The 17,927-nt window shown below is 37.1% G+C and overlaps 1 protein-coding gene across 1 annotated transcript in view; it reads right to left on the bottom strand.

Moving 5' to 3' along the window:
• Positions 1-17,927, bottom strand: part of Pdgfc (platelet derived growth factor C) — a 162,210-nt gene that overhangs the window by 33,235 nt on the left and 111,048 nt on the right. Inside the window, exon 3 of the mRNA XM_027392923.2 lies at positions 5,855-6,035. Coding sequence (XP_027248724.1) covers positions 5,855-6,035 — 181 coding nt within the window. The remainder of the gene's footprint in view (positions 1-5,854; positions 6,036-17,927) is intronic.

Consider the following 17,927-nt stretch of genomic DNA (forward strand, 5'->3'; position numbering starts at 1 on the left):
AGAAATTATGTAAATACAGTAACTGTGTATAAATTCTCCAAAGATAAAAATAAGCATAATGTATTAAGTTAAACAGAAGTTAAATATAATTACAAAGTATCAATAAATGAAAAACTATTTCTTTTATTTTATTGTGTCTTTTCACACAGTGGAATGGGAGAGTATCTGGTCCAGAACCATGCATGTGCTGGAATTACAACATCTGTGAATACCCAGATAAGGCTAGTGTTGAGCAAGAAGGAAAGCAGAGGGCAATCCATCATAGTAGTATGATTAACAGATACTGTCAGTTGACAAATTGATAGTCTTCAATATGCATCTTAGGAAAGTTGGAGCACACAGGCAAGTGCTATGATCTAAAACACATCCATATAAATTCTATGAGAAATTCTTGCCCCTCTTTCTGCAGCTCCGGACAGTAAAGAGGGAATACATGTCATATTGGCTATTAAATATGCATACAGACTCCAAGCCAAGTCGAAAAGTAAGCCTGTTTGTTTGACGATAAAAACATTTTTCCAATATTGTAAAAAAGTCCTGCTCTATTTATATTTTACAGCCATCTCACCATGTTTTACACCCAAGGTAATGGCAGCAGATCAGTGCCATGTAGAGCTCCTTGCATCAGCATCTCTAAGCAAGGCTGATGGAAAGACAACCAGTACCACCCCAAACAAAAAAGAATCTCTGACAAGTGACAATAGGCATATACAATAAGCTCTTCAGAGTTGTTTATATTTGATATCAAACTCATGCTGAATCATCCTTCCAGGTTTTATTTGTTAGTAGTTTTTCTTTAAGAATTATGACATTCATTTCCTCCCAACAGTTTCTATTAAAAGTGTTCCAAATCACTCACATGACCAATTATATACTTAGATAGATATATAATTTTTCTTTAATGCAAGATAGAAGCAAAATACTAGAGATTTGGGGAAATGTTACCATACATATTTAAATTTTCTCAAAATAATTTATTCAACAAAGTTTATTGAAATAATTCATGTGAGGTGAAAGAGTTAGGAAAATGGGTTAAGTGTTTGTCTTTCAATAAGGACCTGAGTTCTATTCCCAGAAACATCATCAACAAAAACAAAGCAAAATATTCCACTGAGTACAGTGGCTTGCCTTGACTACTACTCCTGGAGAAGTGAAGAGGCAAATCACTGGGGCTCTCTGGCTGGCAAGTTCTGGGTTGATGAGAAACTACTTCAGGGAAAAGGGGGTGTCATTACTGAGGAGACACACCTGAGACTGTACTTTGGTCTTTACATGCAGGGCATGCAGGACTCATGCATGTGCTTGTATACACACACACACACACACACACACACACACACACACACACACACACACACACACACACACTTTTTAGCCAAGTTTAGAATCTGCAACAATTATAAAATATCCCTCATGCAGTGAAATACTGACCTCTCACGACTCCTTTCCTAAATACACCAAAGTCTTGTGTATTTTAATAAGACTCTAGTCATTTGACAGGTGTTTCCGAGGATGGTTGATATCTGTTGTTTGCAATGCCTCTCAAGTTCTCAAACCTACCACAACCTTTCAGTTCATCACTATTTTATTTGTTCTTTATCTGTGTAAATAAGAAATTGTTTTGAAAACAAGTTCTAGTTTAATAGGGCAACGTGGGAGTGTGAGCCAATAATTATTATGATTTAACATTTTGGAGAAAATTGACCATATTCTGTCACCAAGGGCTGCCCCATAGCATCTGTGTGTGGATACCACTCCAAAGAGCAGGCTGCTTTTTTTCTAAGTAAAAGAGTGGAAACTGAATTTGAAGGTTTCCTTCTGAGCCAACTGGAATATTTCTTCACCTAATCAAAACAATGAATTTGTTCTCAGACTAGAGACTTCTTTCTTCGGAGCACTGACATGAAATATCTACTGGAACAGCCAGAAGGAAGAGGCAATAGCCTCCCTCCTTTTCTCTCCCCACTTCCAGTATCCACTGAACTGCTTTGTTCTCTGTCTGAATAATTAATAACTGTCTTGGCAATCAGCCATGCATTCCTCAAGGGCACCTCAGGCACCAAGTGTCCTTCTAACCCCTCCCCACAGAAGAAACCACCACAATGGCTGCACATTGATTTCACTCAGGACAAGACATTTAAAAAGTCAGTGTGACAAAATTCAACTGGGTTCTGATGCAGTTAAAGCACAGAACCTGGGCTGAACTCGCCTAGACAGCATTGCATGGTTTTGCTTTTTTAATGTAACAGGAGTTGCATTAGTTTGTTTCTTTTTGTATAATTCTACTAAAAAAAAAAACAGAAAGATCTATATTCAAGCAGATGTTGCTCAATACACATACTTGGAAAGAAGTAAAACATTTTTTTTTAAATTAAGACGAATTTGGTAGAATCTTAAGGGTAGATGGTCTGAAGTGTATGTAAGTGGTATGCCCTGTTCATTTTCTCCCTAATTCCCATCGACATGCCCCAGCAATCAATAAAATGGGAACAACACATGGGAGTCAAATGGTATGGAAGCTATAGTATCTAGTTCTCTAATATAGCTCAATACCCATCAAATGTTAAATAGTAAATAAACTGCTAGAAGTATTATCTTATTACTTCTTAGTGGCCTCAAACAGTTAAAAGTGAGATTCAATAAAACTAAGAAAATTTAATGAGTACAATAATTATTCAAAATGTTCACCCTGTTGGAAGGAGAAAGATAAAGTCCTCACATTTCATAAACATTGAAAACAACATTTTATACACAGCATTATACTCAATAAAAATCATTCTACATATTAGGAAAAGGAAAACCCCTGAAAAGGTTCAGACTTAAATTTGCACATTTTTACGTAAAAACTCAGATACTTTTTTGAAACAGTTTCCTAACAAAAATGAGAAATAAAACTAGTAATCAGATATTTTGATACTGGATGAAAAGTTGTTCTGTTCAGTCTTTGTGTGTTTCCTACCATTTTACATGGTGGTGTTGGTGCTACACTACAGAGTATATAACCCAATACAAATTACTCCAACATTAAATAAGCACTTTTCTTTCTAAGAAATCTGAAGGATGTTCAGACTTTCACTGTGTGTGGCGTTCGAAGGGATACAAGCTCCCAATGTTTTCAGTTTTTCTTAAACAATCTCTCATTACTAATCTACCAGAGTATGTGTGCGAGAACTCTACCCTCCCCTCTCTTCCTCTCCCTACCCTCTCATTATAAAGAAGAAAAAATACCAATGACATTATCAACTTCTTGTGAACAATCATAAAACCTAATACATCATTTACTATAAAATTTACACAGATTTACCTTTCACTATTTATCAATGATACATGACTAGGGAATCATATTACCATAATATTTTATCTGATATAGCATTAAATGTCAAATATGTAAACCAATATCATATTTATCATATTTTTCAAAGCTATAAGTCATTATGACATTACATCAACATCTCTCAGTGGCAGTTTCAAAACGAACCCCAGCTAATGACACCAACTTAACATAGAAAAATAGAAAGACCCATTAAATTTGTCTTATTCCAAGATATTTGGGAATTTAAAAATGTGTTCCAACATTTCAGCAATATAATAAAGACAATGATATTTATAAATCATGAAATGCTCACTCAACTTGCCTTACTCAAAATAATCCAGCACCCCTTGGTAAATCAGTTTACAACAGTAGACACAATTACTTAATGGGTACGTGTGAGCAAAAAAAAAAAAAGTACTTGTGAGAAAATCAATGTTGCCATAATTTTCTTCTATGACATAGTAATCAGAATGACAGAAAGTTCATGGCACACCAGAACGTGATGTCCATTCCTTCTCACACATAAAACTACAGCTGGAGCTCCTTACTTTTAAAATATAACTCACTTCAAAGCACATTTTTCCCTGTAATTTGAGATTTAAAAAAAGATTCACTGACTCAAGTTTTCTGTGTCAGGTCATGTAAAATATTTATAACAATTTATATCAATCATATTCATATCAATTTAGATAATCAAAAGTAGATAAGACTGAATATATGGATATTTTTATAAATAATAGAATGGTTTAAAATGGAAAATGTGTACTGCATTCATTGACTGTAGTAGATACATCATCATTGACTGCCCCCATTCAGGCCTCTGCTTATTAGAACAAGGGAATCCAGACAGCAATTACACCACAGTCCAACTGTATCTCTGGTGTCATAGACTAACACATGAGCATCTGGAGGACACATGACATCACTCTTTTAACTTGAGTTCTCTAAAGTGTCTTCTCTATCCTTCAGCTTATAACAAACGTAACACACATTAGAATAATCTCACCCAGTTCTTAGACTAGTCTGGGGAGGGGGGAATTGTTGAATTTCCAGAAAATCTTGATGAACAGCTGCAGTGAAAATGGTGTTAAGCTAGGCCTATGCAGCAAACATCAGGACAGGCAGCTAATTATCTACCAAGGACTGTGGTTCATGCTATTTGTATCATCACAAAATTAGGAAGCCAGGGAAGCAGGTCCTGCTTTGCAGCTATGACTTTGTACTCAGTCTCGTCATTGCCTGTGGGGAAGTGGAGATGTCAATAAAAAAGTTCATCCATGACAGAAGGAAAGAAATGTATGAGGGATAATGCAGGGACAATTGCCCCTGAGCAAATACCATAAGATTCTTTAAACCAGCTCTCCAAGAAGTATGCTTTCTTCCTTTAGGCTTTCAATTATCTGATTCACAGCTAAGACAGATGAATCCTTTCCTGGTCAGTGTTAGTGCATGTGTGTCTGAGGGGAGGGAGGGCTGCATTTAGCAATACACTGATAATTCAAAACATTCTGCCAGACTTAAAAGCATAATCACCTGTCACATTTTCACTCATCAAATCCCACTATCCTGAAGACTGTTATTAAGAGTGGAATAGATGTGTTTATAAGTAAAGAGAGAGAGAGGGGTACAAGAACCCAAAATGCTAGGGCAAAGAGTGGTAGATCAGCTACCAAGGTAAATATAAACACAAATGAACCAAAGTTTGTGAAATTGGAAGAAAAAAAAGCAATTTTCTAATATCACTAGATTACACTTCTTAGTTAATGTAGGAACCAACCTTTCTTTCACCCATAGCCTACTGTTTCCTCAAAGATGATCAGAGTAATTATAGCATTTTCACTACTCTCATAGTTCTATCTCTGACAGCCCAGTTCAGGTCAGTTTAGTGGCCAGAGCAGGGCCTCCTGGTTGAGAGATGCTAGAGGAACTGAAGACAGAATATAAAAGGTGCATGCATAGCTCATTAGACTCAATGGCATTTAAACATGCATTGAATATAAATTCCACGATGAAAATATTGACACAAACTTGACCTAGCCCCTCAGTCGCAGTGTGGACACATCCCTTGTAAATAAATTTCAAGTAATGAATCAAAGTGAGATGGCAGGATCTTGAATTTTTGAGGCAGGATCTCTCACTGGCAGGGGCACACCACCTAGGCTAGATTGGTGTCCAGAGAGCCCCAGGCATATGCCTTTCTCTACTCCCTCCCCAGAACTGAAATAGCTGCCATGCTTGGCTTTTTAAAAGTGAGTTCTGGAGTTTGAAAACAGAGCTTCATTTGTTCTATCTTCTTAGAACTATAAAAATTACATATTTCATTTTACTACATTATGAAGGTACTTAATATTTCTAATCACCTCCATAGAAAATGCTTAGATTGATTGTGACAATTACAAAGAGACCTTTGCAGTAAAAATAATCCAAGGTAGAGAATGGTGTCTGACGTTTGTTTTTCTGATTCTCATCTTTAAAAAGAGAAATTCAGATAAAATAATAGCTGACTCATTCAAGTAAAGATGATCTCAAAGTTGTACTTACTGGCATCACAATACTGTAGTGGATGCAGAATCCAGGCTCAGATGGAAAATATTCATCCGATACGAATCTTATCCTGATTTGATTTCCTTTAGAGGTCTGCTTTCCTGGCACAGTCCCAGAACCACACCAGCATCCTAAAATACTTCCATCACTGGGCTCCTCAACTTCCACAAAATCATACCTGTGAGGAGGCAAAGGGGACAGAGACATCGTTGCTTATCTAGGCAATGGAAATTTTATGTGTGCAGTGCATCTATAGAGCAGATCAGTGAGCTGTTCCCAAGCATGCCTGAATGGAGAGCTCATAGAGGCAAACGTTAAAGAGAACAAGAAGTGAAGGCCCAGGTGGAAAAATATGAGACTTTTTTCAAAGCCTTCAGATTTGCTATTAACAAATACAAGGTTGATGAGATATTTAAAACTTAAATATTTTGTACACAGCAAAAGTATATGACGTTCAATCTATAAATTATGCAGTTCTAGTTCATATCTTAATTCCCATCATCATGGTTCAATTTTCCATGTTAGGGAAGATTATTTTGCTTAGAATTTTACTAACAGTTACTAATTTAGAAAAGTTTAGTGTCAAACGAATACTGAGAATTCTGTAAATACACTCCAAGTAGAAGCAAACTATTGACTACTTATTTTTGTTTTTAGGGCAGTTGATAATATGCATTTAGGTACTAGCACACATTATTTTCTTATAAAATCACTTTGCTATTATTCCAGATATCTCTTTTGCTTCTGGACATTGCATCTAATACTTGCTAAGAAAATGCTCTGCCACTGAGGAATACATCCTAAGCTTTAGCTAACACAGAGACCATTTTTTAAACAATTGCACATATAAGTAAGTGATGAGATCTCTGTATTGAATTATGAGGAAATAAAAGAAAGTTACAAAACTTTTAATGAGAGAGAAGTCTGACATGTTTGAAAAATGATTGATCAATTTTAAAATACAACATACTATAAATATACTAGATAGAATCCAAACCAACCTTTTATATAGTATTAGATTTAAAGAAAAATGTTAATAAAAAGACAGTGTATGGGACAACTATAGATATGAATTTTCCCCTTAAGTTATGTAACAACATTCTTTAGCATCATTTTTTCCACATTATCTTAGAGACAAAGATATTTTTAAATGGAAAAGCATAATGCATTTAAATCCAGTTATTTTCTCTAATGATTTACACAGTATTTTTTTGGTCTCCCAATTTTCTTTTTTTAAATAAATTTTAAACTAGAAACAATCTTATTTTACATATCAATCCCAGTTCCCTCTCACTCCCATCCTCCCATGCCCCCACGAGTCCCCATCCTATCCCCCATCCTCTCCCTAGTGAGGGTGATGCCTTCCATGAGGGATCATAAAATCTGTCATGTCATTTGGGGCCGGGGCGAGGCTCTCCCCCTTATACCTAGACTAAGAGAATATCCCTTCATGTTGAATGGGCTCCCGAAGTCCATTTGTGCACTAGGGATACATCCTGGTTCCACTGCCAGAGACCCCATAGAATGCCCAGTCCTCCTAGCTGACACCCAGGTTCAGGGGGTCAGGTTTGGTCCTATGTTGGTTCTCCAGCTGTCAGACTGAAGGCCATGAGATCCCATTTGCTCAGGTCAGCTGTTTCTGTGGGTTTGTCTTGACTGCTTTTTCTTACTTTGTTTGCCCTCACCAGATGCTTTGAAAAGAATATGGGATTAATAGGAGAAGCTGTTTGACAAATATTTACTATTATAGGTCAAAACATCATGAAGGAGAGGAAGAGAGAAACAAATGAGAAAAAGCGTACATGTAGGTTATACTGTCTGGTTTTGTGTCAACTTGATACAAGCTAGAGTCATCAGAGGGAGGAGACTCAGTTTAGGAAACACCATCATGAGATCCAGGTGTAAGATATTTTCTCATTTAGTGAACAATGGGGGAGGGTCTAGCCCATGGTAGGTGGTGCCATCCCTGGGATGTTGGTCCTGGGTTCTGGAAAAATGTAGGCTGAGCAAGCCATGGGAAAGTATGGCTTATGGGTATAAGCAGCTCCATTCCATGACCTCTGCATCAGCTCCTTCTTCCAGGATCCTGCCCTGTTTGAGTTCCTGTCCTGATTTCCTTCAGTGATGAACAGCAATGCTGAAGTGTAAGTCTAAAAAGCCCTTTCCTCCCCATCTTGCTTTTTAGTCATGGTGTTTCATCACAGCAAAAGAAACCCTAACTAAGGCATAGATCATAGTGAAAGGACTGGGGAATTTAAAGTAAGCCATTCCTACATGCTCAAGTGACCATACTGGAGACACAGTAATCCTTATAATACACTCCCAGGTATCAATTTTCAAGGTGAACAATTGCCCATACCACTATTTAAAGGATTTACTAAGCCTGTTTTATGAGCCAATCCAACATCACATTCTCAGGGCAACATGATGCAGCACACACAGAGCAAAGTGGCTGGTAAGGATCACTCCCCTTCTCTGCCATCCTCCTGGGACCCAGGGAGGATTTATGTTCTCTTATGTTTAGCAAACAAATCTAATGTTGTAGACAAAATTTTTGTTCTCCTGTGGGAATGTAGAAACTGTGAGGATAAGGGAGCTATTTTCTTACTCCTAGGAATGTGAGGAGTATACCAGAGAAATAAATTCACCGGTAAACATAATTGTCAGACACCCAGCTTCTTTCAACAAAAATAAACCAACCCTGCAGAACAGGCTGTCTCTAGTTCATACTAAAACCCTGTCAATTAAACCTGCCCCATGAGTTATCAAGCCTGACAGTGGTGAGAAATGATGCCAAGTGAGTGTGGATTATAGAAAGCCTGGCTCTGCATGTGTCAACTAGATCAGGAACAGGTTGGGATAGGTAATAAAAATAATAAGATGGCAATTACTGTACAGAGCTTATCGGCTTATACTTTTGCTATCCAAACACACACAGAATCTTCAGACTCCTTGTCAAACACCAGATATACTTATAGACTCTAATTAACACTAACAATGCTTTGGAATAATTGTCACACTTATTACGTGATTACAATGTGTCAGGCACTTTTTTAGGTGCTTCTGAATATTAACTCAAAGATCCTCTTAGAAAATTTAACTGGAAGGTTCTGCTTATGCCCAGTTTATGGGTGACTAAATACAGAAGTTTAGTAATTTGGCTAAGCTTACAATGTAACTAATTGTAAAGTTACAGCTTCAGTTTCACAGGCCAAATGCCAGACTCCAAGAACAGCTATTCTGGACCTGTTGGTCTCAAGCAATTGGTAATAGAAAATCCCTTACACAGGGGCTGCCCAAGACCATAGGAAAACACATTTTTACATTAAATCTCATTACAATAGCAAAATTACAGTTTCGAAGTAGCAACAAAAGCAATTTTATGGCTGGGGTCACCACAACATGAGGTACTGTATTAAAGGTTTGCAGCATTAGTAAAGTTGAGAACAACTGTCTTTCAGGATAAGACCTTCAGGGCAATGATGGTGTGTGTCTTTAAACCCAGCTCTCAAAGGCTTAAGCAAGCGGATGTCTGAATTTAGGGCCAGCCTGGTCTACAGAGTGGGTTCTAGGACAATGAGGGTGGTTACATAGAAAAACCCTGTCCTGAAATTAAAGCAAAACAAAAGAAAAAAAAAAAAAACAGAGAAGAAGCAGAAGCTGCTAAGATGCCGCTCAATGTATTTAAAATACACTTCTATAATTGAATTTATTTTATTTAGATACCTAACTATAGAGAAATTGTAGGTTTCCACACAAAAACTGACCATGAAGTCATGTTTAAATGCTAGACAACACAGACTCCAGTGAATGCAACTGAACATGTACCTTGATAATTCATATGTTTGTTATAATTAACTTGATAAAGTTTATTATCAACAACTCTAAATTTTTTGTAGAGAATTTTAAAACAATGTAGACTGTGGAAGCCAAACACACAATCACATTTCCCAGGACTAACAACAAATGATGAAGATATTCTCACGGGAACAGGAGAACTCAACCTATGAGAAGTGGTTCAAGTTTCCATGGTGTCAGGTTAAGATTATAAATTAATCTTATTAGTAAATAAAGGTAATGCAACTGTATAAACCACTAATTCATCTTACAAAACTGAGAATAATTAAAGACAAGAGAAAAAGTAAAAAAGCAATAACTACTAAAAACAAAATCTGTTAAGAGGTATAATAAAACACAAAATTAATATTTATAATAAAAAGAAAAACTGGCAGTAAAAAAGAATAATAAAAGAAAGAAAGAAAGGAAGAAAGAAATAAGGGACAAAAAACACAGTCAGAAACCAGGGAAAAGATATAATTACACTTAATAATGTATTTAAATTTCATAGTTTATACAATTTTTACTAAATATACTTGGAAAATCGTGTGAAATAGATAACTAAAATATGAATTATCAAGTTAGTAAAAACATAGTTAAAGTAAATAACAACTCTTAGAGAAATTTAAAAATTGGTCAATATTTATCAGTAGGAAGTATGAAATGAAATGGGGTTTTATAAGACCCCTGTTAAACTATAAATATTCCAATTTCTCATAAATAATTCCAAAACATTAAAAATGATAATCTTCCCATTTAATAGCAAAAAACCCCAAACCTAAACCTTGTATTTAATTCTCTGAAAGGGTAATAATTAGCATTCAGAAATATGGTCCATTTCATTCACATAGGCAAGTGCAAAAATTCATTATCTGTCAGACATCAGTAGATTACATGATTAGAATAATTGAGCCAATATGAGCTTTATTCATAAGTAAAAATGAATATGAAAATGCTCTACAAAAATACTAAAATGAATAACACCAATATGATCATAGTAGTAAGTGAATCACCAATACCATTTAATTAGCTTCTTATTAAAAATAATAGCAGAAAACTTTCAAATTTGGATGAAAACTTCCTTAACAGAAACAGATGGCATGCTTTATGTGAAATGAAACTAACTAGATCACCGAAGCAGGGCAAAGTGAGGTTCTCTCATTCCTATTTTGGGAATGAGCTCTAGATAAACTTGAAATAGAAGAAACAAAATTGTTGGGATAGGAACAAAGGGAATAAAGATCGGTTTGTGTGTGTGTGTGTGTGTGTGTGTGTGTGTGTGTGTGTGTGCATGTTTTGCATTTGTGCATGTGCAAGAGGCAAAAGGTCAACTTCAGGTGAGATCTTCAGGAATGCTGCCCACCTCCTTTGAAACAGGGTCTCTCATTGTCCTGGAACTCCACTGAGGAGGTTAGAAGTTAATATCATGATGTCTTTCTCAATGGCTTAGTACAGCTTAGTTTTTGGATCAATGTCTCCTGGTGAAGCAAGTGTTTGCTGTTTCTGATAGATAGCTGTCCAGCAAGTGCATGGATATCCTGTCACTTCCTTCCCCAGTTTTACAAGTGTATGATGTCACACTTAGTGTTTTTTGCATCAGTTCTGGGGACTGAGCAGATCTTCACCAATGCAAGTCAAGCACTTTACCAGGAGAAACATCCTTGGTCCCAACATAATAGATTTTGTGAGCAAACTTCAGTAGGGTTAGTAGAGAGGCTGAAAAGCACAGACCTAGGCTGCAGGATTGAGGTATGCTATAGAGGTATCTGTTACACATCATCTACAATGAGCTAGATCTAACAAGAACTGGTCTGGGTTAGGAAGGATAGGAATCAAATTTGCTTTAAACTTGTTAAAAAGAACCAAGAACGTGCTGGGCGTTGGTGGTGCACGCCTTTAATTCCAGTGCTTGGGAGGCAGAGGCAGGCAGATCTCTGTGAGTCTGAGGCCAGTCTGGTCTCCAGAGAGAGTGCCAGGCTAGGTTCCAAAGCTACACAGAGAAACCCTGTCTCGAAAAAACAAACAACAAAAGTTATAAAAAGGACCAAGAATGAGTAAGATAAGTCAGTAAATTGGTGGAAAATAGAGCTGGTATACAAAGCGCAATATTTTGGTTATGGCCTAAGTATCAGAAACTTCGTGGGGAAAAATGTAGAGATCACTGTAGATGGCCAAACACAAAGAAATACATTTAGCCAATAATGAATGAATACTGACTGTTTGACAAAAATGTATTACTGGCTGGGCGTTGGTGGTGCACGCCTTTAATCCCAGCACTCGGGAGGCAGAGGCAGGCGGATCTCTGTGAGTTCGAGACCAGCCTGGTCTACAAGAGCTAGTTCCAGGACAGCCTCCAAAGCCACAGAGAAAGCCTGTCTCGAAAAACAACAACAACAACAAAAAAATGTATTACTGAATGACAAAAAGTCGTGGACTTTTTCTTTTAAATCAAAATCTTCATTAGGTTTCTACAATATTTGTGTAAAATAGTAATAACTCTAACACAGCAAACATGATGAGGCACATACAAAGAACCAGTGCTTCACAAATATCAGCTCCATCACCAAACAAAACTCATCTGGCTACTCTAACTATGCCCATGGCAGGGATACAAACAGGTTATGAAATAAATCAGTCATACAGGCAAGACTGAGAAAAGCAGAGGCAGAAGCCTGCCATTAGGTTAAGAGTCCATATTTTAAAGAACCACACTGTCTATGGTTAAACAGGACATGATGAAGAATCATTCTACCCTAATGGCACCATTTATAACTTTCTCTCTACATATATCTTTTGAACACTCCAAAGCCTCTTTTACAAAACAGACACCATAGTTATTAACTCAGAAAAGGTTTCGTGAGAATTAAATGAAAGTACCTGTACATAGCATTACCATAGTATCTAACAATAAATTGCTTAATAAATGCTACCCTACATGAGTGTGGCATGCATGTGCAGGTGTGAGCATACTAGAGCTTGCCTTTCTGGACTGCCTGGTTAGCAAGCTTTAGGGATCCTGCTGTCTGTGTGTCCCCTAGCACTTCGGATACAATGGGTAATGCCATACCTGGTTACTTATGTGAAATCTGGGATATCTGAGTTTAAATCTTTCACTTGTGCTGAAACAATTTCACACACTGACCATCCACACCCCCCACATCCAGTAAATACTAGTTCTGAAAGACAATAATTGCTTTAATCTGGCATATAACCTCTACTGCAAGACTTCAGCCTTATGGAAGAACAGGCCCTAAACTTTGTATGTAATTATAAGCTGAGGGTATCCTGCCTTTAATTAAAATATTGAATTTATTTTCAAAGTACCTGGGCATAGTTTCAAGTACAATATGATAATCTATACAGCACCGCTAGGTAGACAATCTAGTACAGTTAATTTAGGAGGCAATATAGAGGATTCTCCAAAACCAGTGAAGAATTGTATAGATCCCACTTTGGGATATATACAAGAATATAAACCAGAATATCAAGTAGTATCTGCACTCTCATCCTCACTTCAGTGTTATTCACAATAGCAAAAGCATAGAATAAATTCAGTTATTAAATACAGATGAGTAAATAAAACACAGGGTGTGTGAGAGATGCTTAACGCCCTGTCGTTCACTACAATATGTGAGGACATTATGATAAATGAAATAAGACAGGCACATAGAAACATACTGTTTCAACTCTCATACACCTGGAATCTAAAAAATAAGTCTTCCTCCCTGGGGAGGAGAAAGGATATGTCATAGGTAGGGTTTAGTTAGGGGGTGGTAGGGGAGGAGGGCAGGGAGAGGGAACTGGTATTAACATGTAAAACAATCTTGCTTCTAATTTTAAAAAAAAATCTGCAAAAAGAAAAATAAGTCTATCTCATAGAAACAGAGTAAAAAGATAATAACCAGAGTCTGGACAAAGGGAGGGGCTGTGAAAATGGTAGTTTTTGACTAAAAGGTGATGTTTCAGTTAAGGTAAAGGACTAGGTTAGTAATCACAGTACTGCATGGTAAGTATAAGTCACAGCCATTGCCTGGTAACAGATGCCACAACCAACTCCCCTTGTCATTTTCTCTGTGAAGCAGTTGTCTAGAATCTAGCCAGCCTAGAACAAGTTCAGCATGTAGATATATTCTAATTACATTTGCTAGTCTTGTAGTAAGGGACATAGCCTTTGATCACGGACAAAATCTCTGAGCACTTCCTTCTGTTTCTTTGAATATCAATGTTGATGTCATGCTCAGTAATGGGGATTACCAGACTGAAGTGTAAAAGGCACTATTAGAGGCTCAGAATTTCGTGTCTAAGGTGGAATGGTTTCTGGTACACATAGTTCCCTATCCTCCTGCTCCTAGATCCTTCTATTTTCCATGGATGTTCACTTTGTATCACTGTACTATTATGGACAGGAAGCCAAGGTTTCGATAGCAGCTTTAAGTATGGACACAACATGTCTCCCAAGAAAGTATGCAGAGCATGTTACTGATAAGATGAGGGACAGAGTACTCTGACCCCTGTCCTGTAAGGAGCATGTTCTTATTCTCTGACTCATGATGAGTTTTACGGAAGCATTTCACTAATGAAATGGTTTTGTGTACAGCTGTTCATTCAACACAGGTGGTGTGAGTCACTAATGAATTAATCACAACTAAATAACAGTTTGTATTTGACAGAGTACCTTACATATGTTCTGACATCTCTACTGGGCATTAGTAAAGTCAAGTTGATGAGGTACATCTAAGAAATGAAACTATCATTCCCCAGAGGATCTGGATTCCCAGTGTATACATCGCAGGGCTCACAGGGCAGCCTGTGACTCCAATTCCAGGGATTCTGACACTGTCTTTCAGCCTCTGTAGGCAATAGCACACACATGTTGCACATACATATGTTTGGGTTTTTTGTTTGTTCGTTTGTTTCATGTTTGTTTTATTTTGTGTATTTTTCTGGGATTGCCACCTGGCTTTGTCCACTAGGACAAGGGATTAATGAGATATGTGGGATTCTGATTATCAGTGAAACCAATGATTGAATAACAGGGGAGCTACTCATCGAATATTTTCATTTCTGAAGACAGGAAACAAAGCAAAAAGCTTTATCTCAGAGGGGCCAGTCTGGTTGTCAGGTGATGTGATCAGGGCTGTAAATCCTGCTAAGGCGATTACTTCTTATTCCATGGTGTGAAAAAGGAAATGAGAAAGACCAGGCTTAGTGCCCACTTGGGTAATTTACCTTCTAGGCAAGATCCCGAGGCAGGGATTATCTGGCAAAGTTTTGTTTTATTTTCTGCTTGTTCCATTTCAAGTACTCTTTGCTTTTTGCTCTCTATTTCCTCCCTGATTTAGTTATCCCTTCAGAGTGACTTTTATACCCAAGATTCCACCAAAGCCTTTCACAGGTCCCCACATTTCCAAAAAACCTAGAAGTTTTTAACCATTTCCCATACGTCACTGCAATTTCCTGTTTTGCTTCAGCTGATTTCTCTCAGATCTTTCTCCTCTGTGGAAGAGACAAGATAGTTTGTTTGTTTTTTTTTAAATAAATTTGTCATTGTCTCACGACTTCTACTCATATATTTGCACATTTTTATCTTCCTACTTATTCGATGATCTTAAATTTCCCTCTGGAAATACCAAGAACCAATGATGCATTTCACTTCTGAGTCTTATTATTCTTACATATATGATGTTAGGAAGTCGTAGGTATGAATCACAAAACCCATTGCAATAATAGTTCAGTGAACTTCCATTAGTAATAGTTCAGTGATTTTTATAGAAGCAAACAGAAATTAAACTCTGTTATTTCAAATTTGAAGAGCTGTGCCAATTATCATACACACAGGTAAGGCTGGCAGACACTAAAATGGCCATTCCTGTACTCTAATTTCAATAGTTAAATTGTTTATACTTTATTTAAATTACAGCTTAAAATAGGAAAACTACGCTTTGATCTTTTAAAAAAAAATCTTGATCAAAGACAATTCTAAGATACTCCTAGATATTATCTTCAGGACTCGTGTTCAATCAGTTGTTTATTACAATAGTGTGAGCATAAGAGATTCCATTAGGCTTATCTGAGACCTGAAGATCTTCATGTTTTCCTAAAGTATGGGACACACTTTGCTCTTTCTTGTCCTGCTGACTTCAGTCAGAAAGCCTATGAAGCGCTGCAGACAACTCTCCAGTCTACTTGTGGGCTTTTGGGCAACTGAGTCATTGTGGGCTACTTAAGCCTTTAGTCATTATGAACCTCAACCTGGGCGAGACAGCATATTTCCCCAGCTGGTAAATATGATCACATCTTTTGGTACAGTGATTCCAGCAATAATGGCCCTGTCATAGGTCAAACATTACTTTATGTCACTAGATTGTTACTCATGGTTCCAAGTTGCACAGCAGTACATTTCATTGGATATACTAAGAAAATGCCTAGCAATAACTTTCAGGGATTGCATATGAATATTTTGAAAGTTATGTTTCAAGTCCCCTAATGCAGCAATACCTTCCTATGTCACTTTACACACCTCCAATTCCTCAAACTTCAGCCACATAGAAGCTCTTCTGGGAGTCCCAGGGGCAGTGACATCTTTGTAACATGGTCCATACCACACCCATAACAAGTTTAAATTTTATTTTTCCATGAGCAGTTCTTTGCTATTCAATGCTTTCTGGAGACCAAAGGGCCACTGAATAATCTTTGTAGGCCTCACATGTAGCATGATACTTGTTTGATGCATAGCAGTGTATATGACTCAGCAGTACCCTGAATGGGAGGATGGGTGAATACACACATAGATAAAGGTAACAGATTTATAGACAAACATCGAGAGACAATGTAGGCAAAAAATACAATTCTGCATGTGGTGTTGCCATAGAAATATCTTATATTTTTTTCTCTTAAACATTTGATTATTGTACTTCACTTCTGGTAATTTACATTAAATGCCAGCTAAATGATTTTCTCAAATGTAACTACATTGTTCAGAGTAATGAACTGGATATAATATTTTGAAATGTTAATAGTCATCCATTGCTTACTTGCTCATGATGGCCATGGTAAACACTGAGTTCTACACACCTGTCCCCCCACCCTGGTTTACTAGCTATGAGACAATATACTTGAACCCCATAGACTAGATTTCTGTATCTTTATCCTTATGTGTCTCCAAGGCAATACATTGTCAAACAGTACTTACACACAGCTAATTGAGAGCAGATTGATGCTTATAAATCCTACCTAGGCAGTCCTTCCTGTATGGAGCTCAAAACTGGGAAGGAAGCATTAATTACATATTCACAGTGATTGAAATCTTGTGTTCCAGTTTAATGATTTTCTCTGTCCAAATATTTTGCTTTATTTATTTATTTATTTATTTATTTACTTATTTGTAGGAAGTAACTGGAGAGATTGAAGTTAAATATTTTGATTAACCTCATCTACTTTTAAAACAAGAGATGTAGGAATTCTGAAGAAGAATGTGGCCAATCTCCAACCTTTTTCAAACAGCCATGCTAGAAACAGTTATTTCAAATATTTTTATTTAAAATATTTTGTCGATGATATCTTCCCTACATATTAGAATCCTACAACCCAAGGTCCTCATCAGCTTACTACAGATGATTCCAATGGAACTTCATAAGTTCTCTGAAGTCTCCTCTTCTTGCATGCCCTCCCACTCCCGTATCACCAAAGGCTTACTTTCCTTAACAACAGGGATGAACTGGTCATGTCACCTTCTTAAAATACAGATGGAGCTGTCAATCATAGCTGTTTTCTCTCAAATCTGGATCTCTAGGATCACCCCTTCATTAATATGCCTTGCATTTCTTTCTGCTCTCTACACTAATATTTCCCAGGAGCCTGTTATTGAGTAACTCAGTAACAGTTTGGTGGGTGGTGACAAACGGATGTTGAGTCATCCTCCCTAAAGGCCATATCCTAGTACAGAATTCATGAAGGTAAAATCCAATGTTTGATGCTTCTTTGCAGCCATCTTGCTGATTATCTGTCAATCTCTTCAGAGTGAATTTCTATTTACACATCTACACTATCAGTCAGCTACTTGTCAGTATTACAAAATATCTAAGACAATCAGTTAGTAAAAGAGAAGGGCTGTTTTGGTCCCCAGACTTGGAAGTTTGTATCCATGAATATTCGCGCCCTGTATGTCCAGCCTGTGATGTGGCAAAACAGCATGAAAAGAGAACAGAATCCAGAAAAAAACCTCTCCCATCAT

This window comes from Cricetulus griseus, assembly GCF_003668045.3.
Source record: "Cricetulus griseus strain 17A/GY chromosome 1 unlocalized genomic scaffold, alternate assembly CriGri-PICRH-1.0 chr1_0, whole genome shotgun sequence".
In the NCBI taxonomy this organism is placed as follows: Eukaryota; Metazoa; Chordata; class Mammalia; order Rodentia; family Cricetidae; genus Cricetulus; species Cricetulus griseus.